The sequence below is a fragment of the Ictalurus furcatus genome, chromosome 12 (assembly GCF_023375685.1).
Source record: "Ictalurus furcatus strain D&B chromosome 12, Billie_1.0, whole genome shotgun sequence".
NCBI lineage: Eukaryota > Metazoa > Chordata > Actinopteri > Siluriformes > Ictaluridae > Ictalurus > Ictalurus furcatus.
The window spans coordinates 12623592-12650262 of record NC_071266.1 but is presented as its reverse complement, the minus strand read 5'-3'; the positions used below and the strand labels follow the sequence as shown (position 1 = coordinate 12650262).

At 39.7% G+C, this 26671-nt stretch overlaps 1 protein-coding gene across 1 annotated transcript; it reads left to right on the top strand.

The window, feature by feature from the left end:
• The first annotated feature begins 447 nt into the window (after nucleotides 1–447).
• rhbdl3 (rhomboid, veinlet-like 3 (Drosophila)) lies at nucleotides 448–26650 on the top strand. The gene is made up of 10 exons (XM_053637880.1): nucleotides 448–1034; nucleotides 3045–3068; nucleotides 10277–10435; nucleotides 14004–14228; nucleotides 16050–16198; nucleotides 17504–17616; nucleotides 20735–20835; nucleotides 22537–22597; nucleotides 23494–23770; nucleotides 23898–26650. The coding sequence occupies exons 1-9, from the start codon at nucleotides 921–923 to the stop codon at nucleotides 23763–23765; spliced, it is 1218 nt and encodes a 405-aa protein (XP_053493855.1). The 5' UTR covers nucleotides 448–920; the 3' UTR covers nucleotides 23766–23770; nucleotides 23898–26650.
• Nucleotides 26651–26671: the final 21 nt, after the last annotated feature.

Genomic DNA, 26671 nt, shown 5'->3' with positions numbered 1-26671 from the left:
GCAAATGTTTATTAATTTGTTGAGAAAATGTTTTTTGAAAAACTGCCTGTCCGCAATGCTTGTTTGTGTTTGGATGCGCCTCCTGTCAGTCATTTTATAGACACTATACTCTATGGGTCATCATCGATCCTGGGGGTGGAGCTTCGTGAACATGGGCGGGAATCATTCAATTATTAGAGACCTAATCTTGAAACAAACAAACAAACAAACAAACAAACTAATCTTACCTAATGCACATTTAAAATGGTATAATTATAGTTTTTGGTTTTGATAAAACATTAATTGTACTATTAATGTTTTTGTGGTTTTACAGTAGCCTAAATGTATTAATGTTGTAGAATATTAACGTGATTTAACACAAATAGCTACTTTTTCTTAGTTACAAAAAATACACAATGTAGGCTATTGTTGATGAATCACCTTAATTAAATCTACAGCCATTAATTGAAGTTATGATTTATTTACAAATATTTTTAAGTGTTTATGGTGACAATATCGTGCGCGTCACCGCATATCAATACACTTTAATAATCACGTCGCGTTTTTACATCCACTGACTCGTTCGTGCTTGTGAATCGATTCTCCGCTTCCAAAGAGTCGATTCTCAGGGAAACTGAATCTCCCAAAAGTCGTCACCCGGCCCTCTCTCTCTTTCGCTCTCTCTCTCTCCTTTCCGCTATGGTGACAGATGGAGAAGGAGAGAGCGCGCGCGCGCGTGCGAAGCTCGAGGTGCCGAGACTCCTTCGTCATCGTCGTCATCACCATCGTTACACGCGTGTCGGTACTTTTTTTTTGCAGTGTGACGATGCGAAGCAGTGCGCGCATTAACGGGAGTACCGGATAAACACCAGAGATGGGAACCCTCTACCAGCGCGTGCACGGACTCGGTTATAGCTGACTAAACACACTGCCGCGCGACCATGACCACCGGAGCGCGCGCCAACTCATCACCGGCGGTGGCGGCGCACGCGGAGGGCGACGAGATCGAAGTGTTAGAGAGCGGAGAGACCGAAACCGGATCTCACCCGGACACAGTGAGTCGCATTTATAGTCAAAATACCGAATTAACACACGATCGATGCATTTTAATGTTGAATTAACTCTTAAAACCTTTAATTAGCTCCGAACGCGCAACACTGTAACAGGTAAGAGTTAATGCATCACGTCATGAACACTGTAAGTGTTAATTAAACACCACAGCAGCTCATTCAACACTGTAGGATTTAATATTTAATTGTTTACAGTACAAAAAGTCCCTGTGTTAATGCATTATCAGGAATTAATACTACAGTGTAGGTGTTCATTAAACACCAGGTTACTTCATTCAACACTGGTTTAATGCAAAAGTCTCTGTTTTAATACTATTTGTTAAACGTTAATTTAATACTGTGTGGGTTTAAGAAAAAACTGCAAGTGTAAGTGTAGGTGCTAATTAAACACCACAACAGTTCGTTCAACACCATAGGATTTAATGCTACATGAAATCCTGTAGATGTTAATGCAGAAGTCCCTGTTTTATTTAAATACCACAAGAGTATACAGTCTATCAGGAGTCACTTAAAAGCTATAGGTTTTAGTTAAATAAACAGTTAAAAGGATTAAGTGTGGCAAGGGTTAATTCAACACCACAACAGTTCATTAAACACTGTAGGTTTTAATAAGTCTCTGTGTTAATGCATTACTATAAAGCTTGATTCTATATTGTGTGTTAATTGAACACTGCAAGAGTTTACATGCTGTAGGTGTAATTTAAATACCATACTAGTTTATAAACACCATAACACTTAACAAAACACTGTAGGTGGTAATTTATCACTTTTAATGATTACTTTTCTTAATGAGTTTCTTTCAAGCTGTAGTTTTTAATTAAACACCTACACAGTTTCCTCAAAACTTTTCAGGATTAAATACCTCAAGCACAGTTAATTCAACAGTGTAGATGTTAATTAAGCACTTTAGGTTTTAATAGCACATTCAATAATGCAAAAGTCCCTATGTTAATCAATTATTAAGGGTTGATTTATTATAAGATGATAATGAAATGTCATACACGGTTATAAACACCATAACATTTAATAGCAAGACTGTAAGTGATACATATCATAAGAGTTATGTCGTAAATCAGGATTAACTGCTAGACGGGTTAATTCAACACTGTTAGACTGGATTTAAACACTCTGAGTGTTATTTAACCTCCACAAGAGCTGATTCAATTAAAATGTTATGAGAGTTGCACAGGTGGATTCAACAGTGTTTTTTCAATTGCTTGTGAAATTTCTTTGCTCAGTCATTTAATCTGTCAGTCAAACGAAATCCCATCTGACTCTTTCACACAACCTCAGATTAAAATAAAACCTGCTTCAACACCCCCTCGACACCTCCAGTCTCCTCCAAACACATCCAAATTCCTCCAATCACCTCCTAAACACTTCCAAACACCCCCTCAACACCTCCGAACACCCCCAAACACCCCCTCGACACCTCCAATCTCCTCCAAACACATCCAAATTCCTCCAGTCACCTCCTCAACACCCTCAAACACCCCCTCAACACCCCCAAACTCCTCCAAACACCTTCTGAACACATCTAAACAAATCCAAATAGCCCCTCAACACCTCCCAACATGTCCAAACTCCTCCAAACACCCCCTCAACACCTCCAAACATCTCCAAAGACCCCTTAACACCTCCAAACTCTTCCGAAAACCTCCAAACAACCCCTCAACACCTCCTCAACACTCCTTCTCAAGACCACAAACACCCTTAAACACCTCCTCAACACCTCCAAACACCTTCTCTATGCCTTTAGACACCCCCAAACACCTCCAAGCACCCAAAAAACAGCTCAGCATCTCCTCAAAACCTCCAAACACCTGCACAGACCTCAACACCTCTAAACACATTCAAAACACCTCCTCAGCACCTTCAAACACCTCTCCATCAAAAGACCTGTTGCATACTTTAAACACTACAGTACTGCAGCCATTATTTATTCCTCATGTTTATTTCATTCTCTCTTTCTGTTTCCCTTTTACATGGGTACAGCAGTGGAAATCTCTGTTTGATAAGGTACGGTCTGTCACTCTTTCTATCTCTCTCTCTCTGTCTCTCTCTCTCTTTCTTTCTCTCTCTCTCTGTCTGTTTCTTGCTCTTTCTCTCTTTCTCTCTCTCTCTGTCTATCCTGATGATGCCATAATCTGTGATAAAATTTTCTCCATTTATAATGGTTGGGAAATTAGTTATTGTGTGTCTGTGTGTGTGTGAGACCCTGACATTGACCTGTGAAAATACAATTAAGGCGACCCGTAACCCGAGTTACAGTTTCGGGGCGACGAGAACGTGACAGATGGGGAGTGGAGCCTTGTCCTGCTTTTGCACCTGCCCAACCTTTAACCCCCTCACACACACACATACACACACACACACACATACACACAAAAAGACTAGAGATGTGACAGTTATGAACAGTGAGTAATAGGAAGACAGAATAACAATAATAATAATATAAAAACGGGAGAAAAGAAAGTGCGTAAAGGGGATTAGGCTTCCAGAGCGAGAGTTTGTGTGTGTGTGTGTGTGTGTGTGTGTGTGTGTGTGCATGAGAGAGAGAGAGACAGAGAGAGAGACAGAGAGAGAGCTGGGCCTCTTGATTTGCTCGAGTTATTCACCCAGCATCACTTTGAGTCTCAGACTGAGGTCGTGACCCAGTGAGGTTATAAATCTAATGCATTGTGGGTATTGTGTTGAACCAAAGAGCTAATGAAGCAGGAGGAGTTAAAAGTGGAACTACTGAAGCGTAAATATCCACAATTAACAAATAACCTGCCGACTGAAATGCAAACAGGACACAGAACGCCGCTACACACACTAGTGCATCACCAGCTCTGACAGTAGTGCAGCTGCAACTCACAAGTTTATATTAATGCTCACTCTAATATGTTATCGTTTCTATAGTAACAGCTCATTCACAGGGGCCCTGCTTATAATACACAGATTTCAAAAAATCGATTGCTTTGATATGGAAGGAATCTCCAGTGTCAGCATTTTGTAACAGTCAAGGTACAGCTGTAATTTTTTTATTTATTTATTTTATTATTTTTTTTTACAAGTTTTACGACATCTTCAGGACAGAGGAGCTTAAGCTACTTTGCTGTTTCTTGGTTTCTGTGAGGGTTTTTTTTTTTTTTGTCCTATTAACTTCAAGAAAGAGAATAAAAAAGAGAGGGGTTGGTGAAGGAATGACTGTTTATAGCTGCTATAAGGTTAGTGAGAACAGGAACTAAGTAGTTTCATAAGCATTAAATGTAACTATAAATGGATAAAACATATGGTGTTGTTGTTTAATAAAAAAAAATGTATTTGTTGGTAAATTGCTGTAGTATAAGAGGAATAAAACTTTATTCTTACCATAATCTTTCTTTTAGCAGCATCAGATTTTAGTGTGATGTTTAATTAAAGAGCTAAAATATGAACTACACTGCAAAAACGCTTTCTTAGCAAGTGAAAATATCTTGAATATGAGCAAATGTATCTAATACTTCTTCTTATTAGGAGTTTATTATAAATCAAATCCATTCTGCTTTTATTCATTTCAAGCTTTATGACTGTTTTTTTCTGTTTTTTTAGAAACCTGATCCAACAGAAGATTATTTCAAGCTTGAAATGAGCAAAAATGTCTCAGCTAGATTTAATAGTCATGTATTTGGTTTATTGTAAAGTTATAAAAGGGAATATCCCATACATTTGATTATATTGAAGATATTTTCGCTCGCTGAGTCAACATGTTTTGCAGTGTTTATTATTGCAGTGCATTGTGGGTCTTTAAATTCTTTCCTCGTCCTCAAGATGATTTAACCTCGGACGGTGGAATGACATGAGTTACCATGAGGTGATCGCTCATTTCTGTTTAGTGTAAAACGTTAGCGATTCATTCAAGGCAGTGAACCACAAAATGTGTAGTGTAAGGATATAGTGCGTGTAGTGTGAGATTTGGGACGCGCCCACTGTCCCGCTGTGTTTCTTTAGACAGTGTGTTAATAGGCGGTACTTTGTGTTTATTAACAGCAGACATAGGAAGTGGTGTTCTGTGGTGTTCTGTGGTGTTTAGTGGAGTGTTGCTGGTGTATGCAGCTGATCGGCGTCTGGTGGCTCCATAAACGTCTGAATAAAAGTGCACTTTGTTTTTTTTTTCGTACTGAGAGTTCACTGTGCCGATACACAGACACACACATGACATCACTGTGCTGCTGTTTAAAATTACACTTCACTTATTTATTTGTTTGTTTATTTATTTATTTTCTTATTTATATCACACACAACTGCATAGTCTGTCTCTCTCTCTCTCTCTCTGTCGCTCTGGTCTTTAAATAGATGTCGATAATGAGAGGAATCTCCCATGTGTGAAGTGTGAAAAATCTTGCATAAATGTAGTTATAAAAATAGAGTGGTGTGTGTGTGGTGTTTTAGAGCAGTTCAGTACTCATTATCTTCCCTCAAATGAAGCCTGGGTGTAAATCAACTTCACCACCGTAACAAGACAACAGAAAGAGAGAGAGATGGAGCATGGATCTGGCTCTGTGAGTGTGTGTGTGTGTGTGTGTGTGAGTATGTGTGTGTATTGAAGATGTCTGTTGCAGCTGCCACTAGTACTTATCTAAGTGTCTGCACGTGTGTGTGTATACATGTCTGAAGTGGTTCTCAGGAGAGTGTGACACTCAGAGGTGTGTGCGTGCATATGTGTGTGTACGTGTGTGTGTAGAAAGGCAGTGTGTCTGTTGAGATCATGGTTGCATTCCAGCAGCAGCTTTCAGCTTCATTCAGAACCATCAACACATACACACATGCACACGTGCTCACACACACACACCTGTGTTTTCCTATCTGTCTCTCTTTCTCTCTCACACACACACAGAAGATCTTCCGTCAGATAACAAAATATTATGTTGCCATGACAACAGAAACACTCCTTACTAATAGGCCGTTGTTGTGAAATTATAATTTATTTTAAACAAAGTTTATTCCTTATTCTAAATCTTGGTCAATTTTACACTCGACCAGTATTTCCTCATCACTAAAAACACATGGCAGTAAAATCAGTGTTACATTATGAGCAGTGAGAAGTGTAACCATAGCAACGATCATATACCTTAACCTCCTGACATGTTTAGCTGCTTAAACGTTAGCTCAATAAAGTGTTTACATTTTACACGACACATTTCCTTTAACTGCTGAGCTTCTTTTCTTTTCCCTGCAATTGAGGCACATGATCTGTCATTCCTGTCATTTTCTTTGGTTATAGTTGCTCCTGTTGGTCATGTGGCTTCTGATTTATACAGGTGCATCTACAAAAATTAGCTTATTGTGGAAAAGTTAATTTTTTTCTGTAATTTAATACAAAAAGAGGAACTTTCATATATTCGATGTTCATTACACACAAAGTGAAATATTTCAAGACTTTTTTTGTTTTAATCTCGATGATTACGGCTTACAGCTCATGGAAATCAAAAATCCAGTATCTCAAAATATAAAATTTATAATACACAAATGTCGACCTTCTGAAAAGAAGGTTAATTTATGCACTCAGTACATGGTTGTGGCTCCTTTTGCATGAATTACTGCATCAATTCGGCGTGGCATGGAGGCAATCAGCCTGTGGCACTGCTGAGGTGTTCTGGAAGCCCAGGTTGCTTTGATAGCGGCCTTCAGCTCGTCTGTATTGTTGGGTCTGGTGTCTCTCATAGATTCTCTATGGGGTTCAGGCCAGGCGAGTTGACTGGCCAATCAAGCACAGTAAGACCATGGTCAGCATACCAGTTACTGGTAGTTTTGGCACGGTGGGCATGTGCCAAGTCCTGCTGGAAAAGGAAATCAGCATCTCCATAAAGCTCGTCAGCAGATGGAAGCATGAAGTGCTCTAAAATCTGCTGGTAGACGCTGCATTGACTCTCGACTTGAGAAAACACAGTGGACCAACACCAGCAGATGACATGGCACCCAAATCATCACTGACTGTGGAAACTTCACACTGGACTTCAAGCTACTTGGATTCTGTTCCTCTCCACTCTTCCTCCAGACCTTGTGACCTTGATTTCCAAATGAAAAGCAACATTTACTTTCCTCTTCCCCATGATTGTGGTTGTGTGTACTGAACCAGACTGAGAGATTAAAGACTCAGGAAACCTTTGCAGGTGTTTTGAGTTAATTCTCTGATTATTGCTCTTCTCCTCAGATCGACATTTCTGTATTATAAATTCTTTATTCTAATATTTGGAGATACTGGATTTTTGATTTCCATTAGCTGTAAGCCGTAATCATCAAGATAAAAAAAAAAGTCTTGAAATATTTCACTTCATGTGTGTCACGTATCAGGAAGCTCTGGACTCCACTTCCCATCAGCCACTGCACTGCACTACGTCACATGACCACCTGCACCTGATTCACGTTTTGGTTAATGAGCACTCGTGTATATATAGCCATTGTCTGCACTGATTCACTGTCTTTCGTTGTCTTAGACTGCTGTGTTCCATGTTTCTTGATCTTGTTAGTTTATGTTTCAGTGTTTTGTTTCATGCCACAGTGTTTTGTCAAGTTGTCTTAGTGTCTTTGTTTCTTAGTACGTTGTTTCAATAAATGTTATTATCTGCACCTGCTTCTGGCTCAACCCACGGATTGTGACAGAACGAAAGACCGTGAATCAGTGCAGACAATGGCTATATATACACATGAGTGCTCATTAACCAAAACGTGAATCAGGTGCAGGTGGTCATGTGACATGTAGTGCAGTGCAGTGGCTGATGGGAAGTGGAGTCCAGAGCTTCCTGATACGTGACAATGTGTAATGAATCTAGAATATATGAAAGTTCCACTTTTTGAATTAAATTACGGAAAATAATGGACTTTTTTGAGATGCACCTGTATGTTGTTTCTGTCATTCTGAGTTTATTTTTTGACATTTCCTTTATTATAATTGGTCATTTCTCTCATTCTGTTATTTCTACCCTTTATATCATTTCTGACACTCGTTTTTTTTTTGTCATTTCCGTTGCTCCTGTTATTCATGTCACTTCTGATGTTTCTATTGTTCAGTCCGGACAGGATTTCATGGAGCTTTTTTGTGATCGTTGCGGCCAAAAATGCTCGATTTTGCTTCAGCTTTTTTCAAAATTCATGATGCAATTTGCGGAGTTCATTGTGCTTTTTTGTGGAAAACTATTGAATTGGCGAAATCGCATTTACATTAAATAGTTGTGCACGCTCTTTCGCAGTGATGTTTGTTGGTAAATGAGACCTTTTAGCTGCACTCATGTTGGACGCACGTGACTCAAAGAGGGCTTTGGATGAATGTGCTTTGTGATGATGTCACATGACTTGTCTCAGCCCAAATCTCTCCGAATATTGCAGAGTTTCCTTGATTTTGTGTTCATTTCTGCGATCGCAAAATCTCAACATCCTGAAGGGTTGGTTGTTTCTGTCATGATGATGTTTGTTGTCATTTCCTTTATTTCTATCATTTCTGTTGTTTTGATTCCCGCTGGGGCCATGTGTGTGCGGAGTTTGCATGTTCTCCCCGTGCTGCGGGGGTTTCCTCCGGGTACTCCGGTTTCCTCCCCAGTCCAAAGACATGCATGGTAGGCTGATTGGCGTGTCTAAAGTGTCCGTAGTGTATGAATGGGGGTGTGAGTGTGTATGTGATTGTGCCCTGCGATGGACTGGCACCCTGTCCAGGGTGTACCCCGCCTTGTGCCCGATGCTCCCTGGGATTGGCTCCAGGTTCCCCCGCGACCCCGAAGAAGGAGTAAGCGGTAGAAGATGGATAGATGGATGGATTTCTGTTGTTTTCTGATGTTTCTGTTCTTTTTGTCATTTGTGTCGCTTCCGATGTAGCTGTCATTTTTGTCATTTCTGTTTTTTCTTGTTTCTGTTGTTTCTTCCATTCATGTCGCTTCTGCTGTGTCTGTTGTTTTTTGTGTTTCTGCTGCTTTCTGACATTTTCTTTTCTTTTCTGTCACTTCTGTAATTTCTGACATATTCTGTCATTTTCTATCATTCCTGTTGTTTCTTTTGTTTTTCTGTTGTTTTCCAGTGTTTCTGTGCCCATATGGAAATGTTGAAAGTGCCTCAGGCGGTCACCTCTGATTCCCCCTGAGACCTTTAACCTCAGAGCTAAAGCCACTGCAGTCAAACTTAACCCACCTTTCTTTTTCTCTCTTTTCTTTCCCCAATATTGAATCTTATCATGTCTTTCTTTCTTTCTTTCTTTCTTCCTTCCTTCTCCCCCCTCCTCCTGAGGTGCTTCAGTCAGATAGATTTTTCATCCTGATTTCATCTCTCTCTCTTTCTCTCTGTATGTGTGTGTGTGTGTGTGTGTGTATGCGAGAGACACTGAGAGTTTGAACACTTCACACTAATATAAATCTCAGACCGATGTTTAATAACTAGTGATGGCATGAGTGACGGCGGAAGGACGCTTGGGTGTGAAGGGATTATAGTGACCTTAAAATGTGCAAAGGATTCTGGGAGATTTTGCCTGTGATTCAGCTGGAAGTGAATTGTGAAATTGAGGGACTGACCCTGTTGCTGTTCCCGCTCTCAAAAAACGAGAGCGCTCTGTCCTTTAGCTGCAGTTTTTCACCTCTCGTGTTAATGGAACAGCAATTATTTTAATAAACATCAGATTTGGACGACGTCCTGTCAATCAAACAAACCACACCCCCTCGTGCATGGCGGCTTTTTAGGGAGATTTTGTTCTGGCAGTTGGTGGCGGGGACACACACACACACACACACATGCACCACTGACCAGAGAAGCCTGTTTAATATTCAGTATTATGCAAATGAGGTCTAAAATACCAGGACCACCCCATCCTCAATTCTCTCTCTCTCTCTCTCTCTCTCTCTCTCTCTCAATCTCTCTCATTCTATTATTCAGGGATTAATGTGCATCTCAAAGCCATGAGATTTGCATGTAGAAGTAACACACATATTCCCACAATGTGTGTGTGTTTGTGTGTGTGTGTGTGTGTGTGTGTGTGTGTGTGTGTGCGGGCGAAGTCTAATTGGGAGGGGGTGTGTGAATGAAATTGCGGCCTCTTTGTAGACCCCAGCCTGTTCATAGGGATATGAAATCGAGACTGTGTGTGTGTGTGTGTGTTTGTATTCAGAATCATTTGGAAATCTGTGTGTGTGTATATGATTGCAGGGTCAATGAATTTGCGTTTGTTTGCCACAAAGTTAATTGTTGTATGACATCATCATCGCGTGTGTGTGTGTGTGTTTCAGTATGACCCAGAAAGTTCGGGCTTCATCAGCGCCGAACGTTTGCGTGACCTTCTCGAGACGCATGGCTCTGAACTCGACACACACAAGCTGGAGGTTCTGCTGGCACTGGCTAACGGGAACGCTGAGGGAAAAGTCCGATATCAGGATTTCATGAACCTGGTGAGTCCGGAACATTACCCACAATGCTCTGGGAAACAGGTGGACTCGACTGATAGGGTACAATTGCGGTAGAAGTGAATGCTGTGAACATTTTAGTGTTTTTAATAATGTGTGTATGTGTGTGTGTGTTGTGATACAGGGTTCTCACTGAAAATGTGGGGAAATTTATGGTCTCTCTCTCTCTTTCTCTCTCTCTGTCTCTCTCTCTGTCTGTTTGTCTGTCTCACACATGGAAAAGTTCTTGGGTTCCTGAAACAGTTGAGCACAATTCCATGATACCGAAATAGCTTTTGTGATTCCTAAAAAGGGTTCTTACATTTTGAAAAATGATTCAAGGTTCCAGATAAAGGAATTTTGAGTTCATGAAAAAAATATTCTTGAGTGTTCCTAAAATGGAGTTTGGGTTCCTGATATGGTGTTTCTCTCTCTGTCTTACTGTCTCTCTATCTCTTTTTGTCTGTCTTTCTCTCTGTCTGTCTTTCATTCTCTCTCTCTCTGTCTGTCTTTCTCTCTGTCTGTCTTTCTCTCTGTCTCGCTGTCTCTCTCTGTCCGTCTTTCTTCATCTGTCTTTCTCTCTGTCTCTTTTTCTCTCACTGTCTGTCTTTCTCTGTCTATATTTCTTTCTCTCTGTCTGTCTTTCTCTCTCTCTCTCTCTCTCTGTCTCTCTCTGTCTGTCTGTCTTTCTTGCTGTCTCTCTGTCTATCTGTCTTTATCCCTGTCTGTCTTTCTTGCCGTCTCTCTGTCTTTCTTTCTATCTGACTCTCTTTGCCTCTGTTTTTTTTCAATTTAATTTCTCATTTCTGTATCTCTCTTCATGTAAATGGAATAGGGGGTGGGGTACATGCAGAGGGGAGAAGGGCGGTGCTTTGTGTGTGTGTGTGTAAGGGTCTTGGTCGCTATTGTGTCCTATAAAGCACCTGCTGTGACACATTTACCAAAACACATGGGGGGAGATGGAGACTGAAGAGAGTTTTATATCGAGGGACTGAAAGGCTGAAAGCAGGAAAAAGAACGAAAGAAAGAAAGAGAGAAAGAATTAAGGAAAAAACAGGTTGATGAAGATCGAAGAAACAGGTTGAATAGAGAAGAATGAAAGAAAAACTGTGTTTACACCGAGGTTCTGGAAGCTTCTGAAGAACTACAGGGGTTGTGGAACTGTTGTGATGCGATCGTTCACTAGAAATGTCTGGAAGATGTTTAGTACATCAAGCTCCGCCCCAAATGTTCATGCTCTATAGAAGAGTACCTGGTTCCTTTAGTGGAAACAGCTGAGTAAAAAAAATTGATTACTGAAAACCATCTTGGGTTCATGGAAAGGTCCCTGGATTTCTGAATAAAAGAATCCTGAGTTCCTGTAAAATTTCTTAAGCTCCTGAAAAAGTTCCAGAAACATACTACAGCTCCTAAAAAGTTCTTGAAACCAAAAAGTCTCAAGGTTCCTTAAGCGGTTCCCGTGTTCCTGAAAAAGATCTTGAGTTTCTTAAAAGATTTCCAGGTTGCTGGGAGCCTACAAAATGTTGTAGATTCCTGAAAAAGTTCTTGGGTTCCTGAAACAGATCATACATTGCTGAGCAAGATCCTGTGTTTTGAAAAAGGTTCTTTTGTTCATAAAAATGTTCATTTGTCCCTAAAAAAGATTCACAGTTACAGAAAACGTTTTTGAGTCTGTGTAAAATTTGTTTGACTTCTGAAAAGTTTCCTGGGTTCCTGGAAAAAAAGGTTCCTGATTTTTTAAAAAAGGTTCCTGTGTTCATGGAAGGTTTTCTTAGTTTTAAAATAATTCTGGGTTCCTACAAAGTTTCCTGGTTTCCAGAAAAGGTTTTCTGAGCAGCTCTCTGGGTTCCTGAGGTTTTTGGGTTCCCAATTAGGTGTTCTCAGGTCTATAATACATACTTGAGATCCTAAAAGGGTTCCTGAAGAGGATTTTTGAGTTCCTGAAAAATTTCTATGATCCTTGAAAAGGTGCCTGATATCCCCCAAAAAAATTCCTGGGTCCATGGAAAGGTTTCCGAGTTCCTACAAAGGTTCCTGGTTTCCAGAAAAGGTTCCTGTGTTCATGGAAATGTTCTTTGGTTCTGAGACTCACCCAGGACACGTCCATCTGTGCATCCAAAATCACACACCAACAGTGCAGCATCAGATAGAAGTTAATATTGTAATATTGTATGCAGCAAAGCATTGTGGGTAAGGTCTCAGAGCAGAGACATAAAGCATTGTGGGTAATGAAAGTAAACTAGATGTAGGGAATTAAAGCTAAGTACAGGGCAAACGCTAACTAGCGAACAAAACTAACCTAGTGAGTGAAAGCTAACCTTGCAGGCCTGGCTCTCAGACAACAAGCTGTCAACCAATCATGTTCATTAGCATATTAGGCCATGCCCATTGTGACATTTCTCAGCTGCTGTCTGAGTGTTTTATCACATTTATATCTTGGGGATTTTTTTTGTTTAAACTTTGCTGGATGTTTAATATAACAGTGAGGTTTAGTGTAATGTAGATGATAAGAATATTTTACACTGTGCTGTGAAACCCAGCGTGACGTAACGTGTTTATCTGCTTATCTGACCATGAGGAGGAAGCTTGAAATTGTTTCCCTTCAAATACCTTCTTTATTCTTTATTTCTCTGAGACGTCCTTTATTCTCTACAGCGCAGGGGAAGAAGAACATTCCGGAGTGTGTGTGTGAGATGTTTCGTCTCGGCATCGAGCTTGTAAAAGTCATTTTTCTCCCTCACACACACACACACACACACACACATACACAGATTCACTTTCTCTCTCTCTTTCTCTCTTGCTCTGTCTGTCTCACTCACTCTGAATCAGTTTCCCTGTCTCTCTCTCACTGCCTCTCTCCAGCTGTCTCTCTCTCTATATCTCTCTCCCTCTTGCTGTCTCTCTCTCTCTGCCTCTCTCACTGATGTGTGTGTGTAGTTGCTCAGTGACGGTGGAAGAATCTGGTGAATGTGTTGTGGTGCAGTTTTAAACAGAGAGTCCACAGATTCTCACAGATGAAAAGAGAAAGTGAGCCTCGCGTTCGTTAGGAAACACAGAGAGAGAGAGAATGAAAGAATGTGAAAGACTGTGAGAGAGAACGGAAGCCGAGGAGATGCAGGACAATCCAGCGAGAACTGGACGCTGCCGAGCCAGTAAAAACGTTACATCGTGTGATATTTCTGTGCAAAAATATATATGGACTTATATCAGATTCCTTGAACCTAAATGCAGGATTCCTGAATATTACTGAAAATATTTACTGTGAATCTTTTGAATTATTTGAGAAGTCTAAATTCACCTCTTTCAAATTTAAAAATCATAATAATCAGGTTAAAAAGGAAAAAGCAAAGATTAAACAGGCTTGATAAACAAATTCTGATCTTGAAAATTGAGGTTTAAAAATGTTCAGGTTGTAGAAAATTTGGATCTTTCTATCTTGCAAAGCTTTAAAAAGCATGAAATAAACTGTCACTTTTCACAAATGATAAATATTTTTGAGCTGTTATGTTTTTAGTCACTAAATAGTTTTGAAGCGTGCTGTTTTAAATCCCGATCCAATCGTGTGTTTCCTCAGATGAGTAATAAGCGGTCAAACAGTTTCCGGAGGGCGATCCAGCAGGGAGGGAGGCAGCTGAAGAGCTCCAGCCTGAGGGAGGAGGTGGGACTCGGTTTGTCTCAGAGACTCGTCCGACACGTAGCGTACGAGACGCTGCCCCGGGAAGTGGACCGCAAGTGGTACTTCGACAGCTACACCTACTGTCCTCCACCCTGGCTCATCCTGACCATCACCATCGCAGAGGCGAGCACAGAGCTACAATAATACTGTTAACATAACACAAACAATATCGCTAAGACAACGTAAATAATATATTATTAAAACCACACAAAGTATTGTTAAATTAGTGTAAACACCTTACTGTTAAAACAGCACACACAATATCACTAAAATAATGTACACAATATTACTAAATTAGTATAAACACCTTACTGTTAAAATGGCATTAACACAATATCATTAAAAACCACATACAATATAGGTAAAATAATGTAAAATCTATTGATAAAATTCCATTAACATAATATTGCTAAAATAATGTAAACAAAATATTAAAATAACAAACACAATGTGACAAAAAATGTAAATATGATTTTGCTAAAAAACACAATATTACAAAAAACATAAACATAATATCGCTAAAATAATGTAATCACAATGTTGTTAAAATAGCTAAATATCATTGAAAAACAAACAATATCAATATATTAGTGTAAAGAGCTTATAGTTACAATGACATTAACACAATATTGCTAAAAACCACGTAAACACTATCATTAAAATGACTAACACACCATTAAAGTAATGTAAATAGATCTCTAAAATAGCATGAAATTTATAGCGTAAAAATAATGGAAACAAAATAGCAAACACAATATTTTTTAAAAAAAATATGTTGTTACTATTATTGTTTAAATAATATAAATACAGTATTGCTAAAATAGCAAAACCGGCAAAAAAAAATAGCAGATCAGAACGTTGCTAACTTCATGTAAACAGCATGTTGCTAACAACATATAAATAATAATGAATAGTAAAGCTGCAACAACTAATCGATCAAATCGATAATAATCGATTATGAAAATCGTTGTCAGCGAATCTCTATCGATTAATTGGTCTGCGCGCGGCACGGGGGAGATTTACTCATTTCGTTACTTATGTTGGGAAAACACGCTCCGGAGAGTAACTACTAAACTTGAGGTCCCAAATGACGTACTCTACACTTTCACTGTGCACTACCCGGCTAGTGCAGTGTTTCTCAACCGGGGGTCCGCGGACTCCTAGTGGTCAGTGGTGTAATTGCAGGGGGTCCGCAGGAAAGTTTTAAAAATGTTTAAATAATGTTATGTATATATTTTCTGTTAAATGTATAAAAACATATTCAAATTAGATGTTTTAAAATGAATCAATTTGGTTATTCGCAAATATCGTTAATCGATGGATGTATTTAAAATTTATTTACAAATGAAATGATCATTTGCAAAAACCTGAGTGGTAGGTGTGCAAGTGTTGCATTGATGGATAAAATAAACAAAGGATAATTCAGAGAGTCAAATTAAATGTCACACCAACAATAAAATGTAAAAAATAAAATCTTGAAATGTTTTGTTTCAATGTTAATGTTAATATTATTAATGTTAAATATTAATAAAATAAAGCAACATATATAGAAATGACTGTTAAATATATAGCCTATAATTGTTGTGGAGTGAGGGGGTCCTTGTGGATTGCTCGAAATATGCTAGGGGTCCAAAGCTCATAAAAAGTTGAGAACCACTGGTCTAGTGTATGTATTTTAGAAAGATAATATCGTCTCAAATGGAACACATTAGTTTTTTACTAACCTGAAAGTTTGGCCCCATCCGATTAATTTTGGGTGGAGGGGTTGGGGGGCGAGGTGGGGGTGGGGGGATAAACGGCCAACTAATCGATTATGAAAATAATCGTTAGTTGCAGCCCTAATGAATAATACTGCGGGTTAAAACGTGACCCCTGGTTCTGATGAGACGTTTAAACTGTTGTGTGGTGATGCTTAGGTCCTGATCTGTTGGTTTTATCCCTCAGATGGCGGTGTTTGTGTATTATGGGCTCCTGCTGGACCGCTGGGTTCTGCAGGTTTCGTCTCCGTCCTTCCTGAAGAGCCCTCTGCCCTACCACCCTCAGCGTAGAGCACAGGCCTGCCGCTACTTCAGCTACATCTTCATGCACGCTGGGTGGGTGATAGCCTTAGCCACTGCTAACCCATGCTAGCATGATCCACTGGTTTTAGCCTTGGTTAAAGCTCACTGTTCTATTAACTCATGAATTCAATTCAAACCCTTTGCTGGTATCCATGTTAATACTACTACTCTCTCTCTCTCTCTCTCTCTCTCGCTCTCTCTCTCTCTCGCTTTCTCGCTATTCCATGCTAACACATAGCCTAGCCCACAGAAACCCATGCTAGTAACACAGGGACTCTTATCTATTCCTTGCTAACCCTTGTCTGCATTGACTAGCCCACACAAACCAAAGCTAGTAGCCCGTGAACACTTTCTAGCCCTATGCTTATAGCACACAGATGCACACTACTTCATGCTAAGCCAAGTTAGCCTTGGCTAGCCCACAGAAGCCTATGCTAATAGCTCTGTGACTCTCTATATTCCATAATTACCCTTGTTTTCCTCAGCTAGACTAAAGGAACCTATGCTAGAAGCGCATAGAGACCCATTGAATTCAATTCAGTTTATTTATCAAGCACATTTAATTACAACAGATTGTTCTAAAGTGCTGTACAGATTCAACAAATAAAACAACAAATCCACTGAACAACCAATCAACACTAAAATTCATGACAGTTTTCACTATTAAATGCTAAAAAAATAGGGGGACACATCATCGGCAACGGCGGATGAGAGAACGTCAGGTCAGTCACCCATTCACCGGCAGCTCCACTCCGCATTTTGTTCAGCTTTGAAGACAGTATGTCCATGTAGCTTCCAACACAACTCGTTTCCACCCACATGAGGATTGCCCAGCAAGAGAATCAGCGAAGCCATACAATGAAAACAATCTCAAATAAAAATATATTAAACTCTTTAAAATCACCTTAAAATTCTAAAAAGCCTGGGGAGTAGCAGCAGTCAAGCATGCCAGCGTTCGCTCCCGGAAGCGATCGAAATCATTCTAAATTGTAAAACAAAAAATCAGAAGCTCATGTTAACACTGCCTAGTCCACAGAAATCCCTGCTAGTAACTCAGCGGCACTCTCTATTCCATGGTAACCCTTGCCCACGCACACATATGCTAGTACCTCAGTTCACTAACTCATGTTAACCCATGTTAGCTTTGGCTAGTGCACGGAAACGTATGCTAGTTGCAAAGGATCTCTCTCTATTCCATGCTAATACTTGGTAGATTTAGATGATATGTTTTTAATGTCACATAAGCACTAGCATAATAAATGGATGGTAATGGTTAATGGTAATAGCTAGCCATTTTGTGAATGCTTTTCATCCTGTGTGTGTGTGTGTGTGTGTTAGAATCGAGCACCTGGGCCTAAACATGGCCATGCAGCTGCTGGTTGGTGTTCCTCTGGAGATGGTTCACGGAGCCGCCAGGATCGGCCTCATCTACGTGTGCGGTGTTCTTGCAGGTGACGGTGCAGTGCTCCCTTTATATTATTAATAGGTTATTATTAATTAAGTTTATATTAACGTGCTCGTTATCGTTTCTATAGTAACAGCTCATTCACAGGGACTTCACATATGGACGCTCTACATAAACAGATTTAAATAACGTTTATTTATATATATATGTGTGTGTGTGTGTGTGTGTGTGTGTGAAGAGGCCAAGCCGAGAAACAGCTGGAGAGAAATTTTAACACAGAAAACATGGCTCTTCTCCTGTGTGAGGTCATTTTGTCCTGACCTGATTGAGATTGATCCACAGTGCTGGGCTGAGCTGATGAGGAGTAAATACAGGATGATCCAATTTGATGCCACACACTCACACACAGACACACACACACACACACACACACACACAGATGCTTCAGTTCTAAGAAACAGACTTAGGCGATTTCTTTCTATTTGGTTCAAGACATACCAGAAATTCATGAGAAATTCGTTGTGCGCATGTGTGTGTGCGTGCCTGTGTGCGTGCGTGTGTGCATGTGTTGGGGGGGGGGGGGGTGCTTGTAGGAAGGTCGATTTGGACTGGAAATGTTATTTCCTTCTCCCGGATGACTTTAGTAGCTAGTGTCATGGTGTGTGTGTGTGTGTGTGTGTGTGTGTGTGTGTGTGTGTGTGTACAAGAGAGAGCGCGTGAGATCAGTGCCCTAAGGCCATAGTTGTAGCACTAATGTATCATGGGAGTCAGTTCATAATCAAGGGTCACACACGCGCACACACACACACACACACACACATACACCTTCAGGTCACTCTCTGAGTGAAATTAGGGGCATCATAAATCAGCTTGCAGACTGCCATATGGTGTTTGTGTGTGTGTGTATGTGTACTCGCATGTGTGATCAGAAACGTCTGCTGAGGATCCTGTTGTGTTAATGAGAAATCGACCTTTGCATTTAGAAGTGTGTGTGTATGTGTGTCTGTGTGTGTGTGGTAGCTTGCTGTTTTTCAACATGGGAAGCTGAACAAACGATATACTCACTGCTCAAATAGTGAAAGTTGTGTGAACACTGTTGCTAGGCAACTGGGAAATATGGAAGGTGAACATAAGCTAGCTAATCTCTAAGGCTAATTATTTAGCTAGCTAATATGTCACCTAAAGTGTTCTATACGATCTGTGTAAAGACACTGTGTGACCTGAAATGAAACAGAACCATCTGGAACATCAACATTTACCTCAGACATTTTCATAAATTACTTTAAAAAAAAAAAAAGACACTGTGTGGCTAAAATTATGATTTAACTAGCTAGCCTGTAGCTGTTAAGTATTTTATAGACAGTGTAAAGACACAGTGACAGTGGAAACAAAACAGAACCATCCAGTACATCAACATTTACATCAGACATTTTGTTAAATTGCTTTAAAAAGAAAAAGACACTGTATGGCTAAACTTATGATTTAGCTAGGTAGCATGTAGCTGTTAAGTATTTTATAGCCAATAAAGCACAGTAAGAGTGGAAACATAACAGATTCATCCAGAACATCAACATTTACCTCAGATGTGTTCAGAAATTACTATTTAAAAAAAGACACTGTGTGGCTAAAATTATGATTTAGCTAGCTAGCATGTAGCTGTTAAGGATTTTATAGCCAGTATAAAGGCACAGTGAGAGTGGAAATGTAACAGAATAATCCAGAACATCAGCATTTACTTCAGATGTGTTCAGAAAGTACTAAAGAAAAAGACACTGTGTGACTAAAATTATGATTTAGCTAGCTAGCATGTAGCTGTTAAGTATTTTATAGGCAGTGTAAAGACACAGTGACAGTAGAAATGAAGCAGAACCATCCAGAACATTAACATTTACCGCACATATTTGGTAAATTGCAGTGCAACACTGCTGTATTGGTGGCAGATTGTTAGAAACCTAAATATCACAATACATAGACATGTCACCTATAATTATATGGTAAGATCTGATTTTTTTCCCCATATACCGCTCCTATACTGCTCTTGACTGTATATTTAGGACGAGTTGTGAGCTGTTTAAAGCGTAGTGTCACCTTTGTAGTGTTCGATGTGCAAACACAGGACGAGCGTTACAGGTAATTGTCCCTACACAGAGACAGTAATGTTGATGGCAGTGATGACAGTTATTACTGTCACCACGCACTCAATGTTATTACACTGTAAAGGTTTAATGCATGGAGCCGTGCAGCTGTGTGTACGTCTGTCTGTGTATCTGTCCTCGTGTGCGATTAAGCCGTATAATCATGTGATTTAAGAGAATGTGTAATTACAGGCAGTGTGATTCTGCTTTCATCTCTGTGTGAAACCCCAGACACTGTCAGAACAGATTTATTTTTTGCGTCTCACAAAAAACGTTTACACCCGATTTTTTATCAGGTTTTATCAAGTCCAATTGCTGTATCACAAAGAATATGTTACTCATTACACAATGAATTAAACAGTTAATTAGAGGTCCTGTATGTAATCCTTGGCCATACAAACCTCAGCGACCCTAACCAGGAAGTTTGCAAGTTGTCATGTTGATGAACGTGGTCTCTCTAACCTCCATATCAACCAACCCACCCCTCCCCCAAGCTTCATACTCGCACCCTTCTTGCTTGCACTCACACTTCATGAACGTTGCGTTTTGCAGGATCCCAGTCCCGAAGGGATCTAGTCTTTAATAGATGCCAAAATGCAAAAACAAAGTGTACCTCCTATTCATATCTATATTTATCTTAGTTTAGAACACATGATCTGTTCAATCCAGAGTCAGTTACATCCTTATGTACGTTGTGTAGAAGCAGCAGTTATGACAGCCATTTGCCGGACAGAAGCAGGTCGAGAAAAAAACACGACGCTGCCGAGAAGTTCAGAGCTGAATTAGCTGATCAGCAGACACCTGGCACTGTTACTCTGATGCAGATCTGACTGCTGATAAAGCACTGAACTGGAACAGAGACACACACACACACACACACACATACACACACACAACCATTTTACCTGTACTTTCTTTATAAGTGAACTTTGTAAATATTAGTGAGTCATATTGCTAATGCTGAGCTGTCTCTCTCTCTCTCTCTCTCTCTCTCTCTCTCTCTCTCTCTCTCTATCTCTCTCTCTGCAGGTTCTCTGGCCGTATCTGTGATAGACATGACTGCCCCTGTAGTCGGATCATCAGGAGGAGTTTACGCCCTCGTCTCCGCCCACCTTGCCAACGTTGTCATGGTAAACGCACGCATGCAGGTGTAATGTGTGTTCTGTTTCACAGTAGTGCGTGGAGTTGGATGTTTATCAGATTCACCTACTTACAGGTAGTACAGCATAGCATAGCATGGTATATGTCTAAAGAAGTGTGTTTATGTACGATGAGATTTAGACCGCATATACACTTTGCACTAGCATTGGTGTAAAAAAAAAAAAGCAGGTGTAAAAACAAACACACACTCACACACACATACATACACATCTGATCAGATCAGACGAGCCCAGGAGCCTCCACAGGTCGTCTGACTCAGTGTGATCGGATCTCATGTGGGTGGAAACACAGTCAGTACTGTGTTCACATCAGGGTGGCACTGGGCCAAAATTATGTTTTCGTGTGTGTGTGTGTGTGTGTGTGTATAGCGTTAGACAGTCTTGAGCGTGTGTGAGATCTAAACCATGGAGGTTCTCACACCACACACATTCCACACATTCCAGCATATTAACGCTCACTGTCCCCTGAGAGAAAGAGAGAGAGAGAGAGAGAGAGAGAGAGAGAGAGTGAGTGGGTGGGTGTGTACATGCATTCGTACCTGTGTGTGACAGCTGTGTTTGTAATCCAGAACACATCCACATCAGTCATACTGTGGCCAGTGCTGTCTCCTCACCTTTCCCATGATGCCCTGGACTCTGACCTTGCAGGAACAGCCTTTTAAAAGCTCAGTCTCATTCATTAATTATTAACACACTCGTCTTCTCTCTCACTACTCAGCATTTCTCACACACACACACACACACACACACACACACACACACACACACTCACACGCTGAGTATCAGCAAGTATGTGTGATCAGGGCTCAGGTTACTTAATGCACCTCAGGAACTGATCTAGGATCAGTTCTTTATTTTGCGTTATTCAGTGTATAAAATGTAAAGGGTGCTGGTCTCAGTGCTGGTTCTGGATCAGTTCAGGTGCACTGAGGGTGAGTCAGCAGGTCATAGAGAGAGAGAGCTGTTCATGTAGATACGCGGTGACTGAGTGCCAAAAAACAGCTCACAAATTTCTACAGCAAACTCTTTCATAATGCAGGGACGTCTGTATCTATATCCATCTGTTGCTCCACACACGTACTGCACAAGTATTGGCCCCCCTCTACCCCAATCCTAAAGCTGATGCAACCAACTTCCATATTGTCTTAGAATAAATGACTATAAGTCTAATTTATGGTTATTAAAAAATACAGAATAAAAAAGTATTATAAAAGTATTATGCAACTTTTTAAAATTTTACTTAAAATTGTATAATTATATATTTTTAAAAAATCATAAAACCAATTAAAAAAAAATATCCAGAATAAAAGAAATCATAAAACTGATTTACAGACCTTAATAGAATATGGTAAATTACAGAATTAAAAAAAATTGCAAAACTGATGAACCAAGTTTAAAGAAATTATAGAAAAGGACATTTTACAACACTGATTTACTGATATCATTTCATAAAACCAATTTTCCTTGCTGTTACTGTAATTGAAAGTCTCAAATGAAGATATGACACTTAAAACTACTTCATTTTTATCCATTTAACTCAAATGATTTCCTCAGACTTTCTCTCTTCCCCTCTCTCACAATGATCAGTGTAATTTATTGATATGAATAAAGATATGTCTCTCTCTCTCTCTCCCTCTCTCTCTCTCTCTCTCTCTCTCTGTGTGTGTGTAGAACTGGTCGGGGATGAAGTGTCAGTTTAAGTTGTTCCGGATGGCGATGGCACTGGTGTGCAGTAAGTTGTTTTTAAAAACCTCAAAAAAAATGTTAGTGATTAAAACTTGAGCATGTTATTGCATCATCAAATATAAGAGCCAATCATGTTTTAATATGCAGATACAGGACATGTAACATTGTGAGGGGGCGGGGCATGTAGGGTTGTCACCTGTAGAATACCATTTATACCAAGAGGACCAAATCGGAATTGTGATCATATTCTGGATTTTATAAAAATGCTGAGGGAAACTTAATAGAAGATGCTAACCCTGTCTTCAGAGCTTGTTGGAAGAAATTTGCTGTGAAAAGGGGCTTTGGCACTTCGTTGGCGCGTCTTTTCCTCCTCGCTTTTAAATCGCTTATGAATGCCTGTGCGTGAGCATTTCATTTTCGCTTTCTAATTAGCGACAATTCTGGGGCGGCAGTTGCTTGAATGGAGGGTTCATTATTATTCATAATGAAAAACAGAACAACAAAACAATACAATGACAAACTCGCTTATATTAAACCAAAATTTTCCGTCTTGTCAGTCAGCTCGCCTCACTCGTCCCGTCAGTCAGCTCGCCTCACTCGTCCCGTCAGTCAGCTCGCCTCACTCGTCCCGTCAGTCAGCTCCCCTCACTCGTCCCGTCAGTCAGCTCCCCTCACTCGTCCCGTCAGTCAGCTCGCCTCACTCGTCACGTCAGTCAGCTTCCCTCACTCGTCCCGTCAGTCAGCTCGCCTCACTCTTCCTGTCAGTCATCTCGTATTTTTTACCCTTTAATAAATGATAAATTGTAATGGTTGGTGAGTTGTTGTGATGTAAGAGGAATAAAACACTCAGGGACGTGCTGTTACAGGAAAATAATCAACTTCAGGGTGGTAACAGTAACTCCACTTCATCACACAGTAGTATTGTCTTTGACTGTCCCGCAGTGAGTGTGGAGTTCGGCCGTGCTGTGTGGTTGAGGTTTTACCCCCCTGCCGTGCCCCCGTGCCCCAACCCGAGTTTCTGTGCCCACCTGGGTGGGGTGGCGGTGGGCCTGACACTGGGTGTGGTCGTGCTGCAGAACTACGAGCAGCGGCTGCATGAGCAGTTCCTCTTCTGGATCTTCATGAGCGTCTATGGCCTCTTCGTCCTCTTCGGGATCTTCTGGAACGTCTTCGCTTATAGCCTGCTGGACGTCAAACTCCCGCCAGCACCATGAACAGCGTGCGTGTGTGTGTGTGTGTGTGTGCGTAGAGGTCACCATAACCTTTAATCTTTGACTGTTTGGCCAAATGCTAAGTACCTCACTCCAAGCATGCATGTGTGTGTGTGTGTGTGTGTGTGTGTTTAGTGCCTAAACTGCTTCATCATCATTGCTGTGTGCCGTCCAAGAAAAAGAAGAGATGCAGCAGAACAGAATGTGAAAGCGAAGGAAAAAGCAAAAAAAAAAAAATGAAGTGACAAACACAGAGTAATCTAATCCAAATACATTAAAGGGACAGTGAGCTAAGCTAATCCTGCTAATGTGGCTAACAGTGAAATAGCACTAAAATGGTAAACCAAGAATTAATTAGCAATGATCGGTGGGAAAATCATTGATGATTTTGGAAATAATATGAACTGGATAATTAGAGGTTCTTTTGGGCCTGTTAAGGACAAAAGTCTGGTATGAACACTACTTAATAATTAGCAGAGGGCGGACTCAAGTGGGGTTTAGAGACTATCGCCCCGCCCACTTGTAGCATTTGTGTTTCACTTCTCGATTTTATGCTAATTAATTATGACGTGATCTAACAGTTTAATCTTTAAGTAGAATTTAAACATTTTAATCAAATGTTATTTATTAAACTATACAGTGTACTGTATGCTATTTGGCCGCTAGAGTTTTTTTTTTAATCGTGACTAAAAACTAGCTTTATATACCACACCCACAAGCGACAAACCAGAAGCAACATCAGAGACTTGTGATGTGTACGACTATAAATCTCATAACCTTTACAGTTTCTACAAATTTCAATAAAGCACACGCTTAGGAAGCTATCATAAGAGTTTGGGTCATGATGTCATATCAAAATGGCTGCTCAATGTTATGTCAGTAGTAACAATTGCTAAAACAAAAACACATGGTTGTTTTTCCCGACTTTGGAGGTCGAAATTTGCATAATTCGGTATCTTCAGAGAGTCGAATACAACATTGTTAATTGCTAGCGGAAATGTAGCTAATATTAACATAATGTTATACCAGTATAGATGATTTTATTTGAAATTGGGAATAATATCTCATTTATTCTAATAGTTTTCATCATACTGGTTCATATATTTATCACAGTATGGTGTTATTATATCGTTAGAATCCGTATTATGATTAGCATAGTGGGTCCATCATGCTAACTACTATCTGTTGACCTTTATTCACTGTTAGCTCATTAGCATGTTTGAATTAAAGATCATAGTGCTGCTATCAGTTTTGAGAGTTTTGCCTGTTAGCCCTCAGCTGGACGCTTTCTGATTTCTGAACTGAATGCAAAACTGTCCTGAGATCAGACAGTAAACTTGCGCTGATTTTTGCTCAGCGTTCCTTCGTTCACATTTAAATACAGTTAGCTGGTGTTTCTAGCGGACGTTATATTTTTATAAGTGATAACAGCCTGATGAGAGAGGAGAAAGTGCTGATTTTTCTTAACATTGCCAAAAATTATGAATCATCTCCTCCTCAGCTCGTCACAGTTTACACCTCGTTCTAATAAGCGGATGTTAGTTTTAAAGAAATCCGTTGTTTGTTTGCGTTACTGATGCTATTTACCAGCAGCACACTGGATTAAAAGAAATATTTAAATATAAAATGTAATATGGCATGAAATAAACATGTATTTATAGCTGTAGCTTTGTGTTGGACACTGGACTAATCGGTCATGTGTGTGTATGATGATGCTAATGAAGTGTGTGTGTGTTTATCTATAGACGGTGCTAGTGTACATATGAACTGAATGTTTCCATTAGGCGTGTGCCGATATTTTACTTTCATAGTGTGATAATCACGGTTTACAATATTATCCTGGTATTGTATCAAAGAGAAATGCTTCAGATTTGCCCAAAATAAAAGTTCCATTTGATCAGCCAATCAGAAATAAGAATTGGTATTATATGACATTGATATTAGCGTTTCTTTTAACAAGTAGCTTAGCTAACATTAGTGCGATGCTAGTATTTTTTGCAAAGCCACACAGGGAGCTGAAAGAAATGAAAAGAAAGTCTTATGGTGATCAAATTTGCAGTTGGCTAATCACATTTTGACCTGCTAACTGATTATCGGCACACGCCTAGCGTCGAGTTTAGTGACTGTTCTAAAATCAGCTCATTTTTGGTCTATGCACAAAAGTTCAGCACGGCAGCAAGATAAAACCGATACCAGATAAATTATAACAGTGTTGTACAGTTCGGACATGGCTAATGGCTAATAACGCATGACCTGAACTATTTAACACTCTGATACAGCGAGTTCTGACCTCCTGCTACACAGCTGTCTCTCTTCACAACACAAATCCAGCATTTTAATTGTTTAACATAAATGTTTAAGGTATTTTCTTTTTTCAAAAATGCCAGTCAAGTGTGTTAGTCGCTAAGCTGTGACCTGAGGCTGTGCGGCTAACGCAGAGCTAATAGCTCACTCAAAATATTTTACCGTGTTCATATTTTGTAGATTTGGTATGTAAATATGGGAATCATTAAACAGTTTTATGACTGAAACGGAAAAAAGGGTTCCTGGGATTTTTATTTTGTGTGTGTGAACCTGATTAGCTAGCAAACATGACACTGCAAAAAAAAAAAAAAGGAAATCAGTACTAAGTATGTGCAGTACATATATACACACAGCCTTTGGATTTATTTATTTATTTATTTATGTATTTATTTTCTTATTTATTTATTTGTTCGTTTATTTATAAGGAATTTGCCATTGGTGTCAGATTAAACATTTATCAATTTTTTAAAAAATTGGAATTCATTTTAGATGTACTTAAGACAATCTATTTTCAATACATTATTGTTTAGTTAAAATGAGTCTACCGTTATATTGTATATTAATGATAAACCGTTATATATTTTTTACTAATCGGACCAATAGCA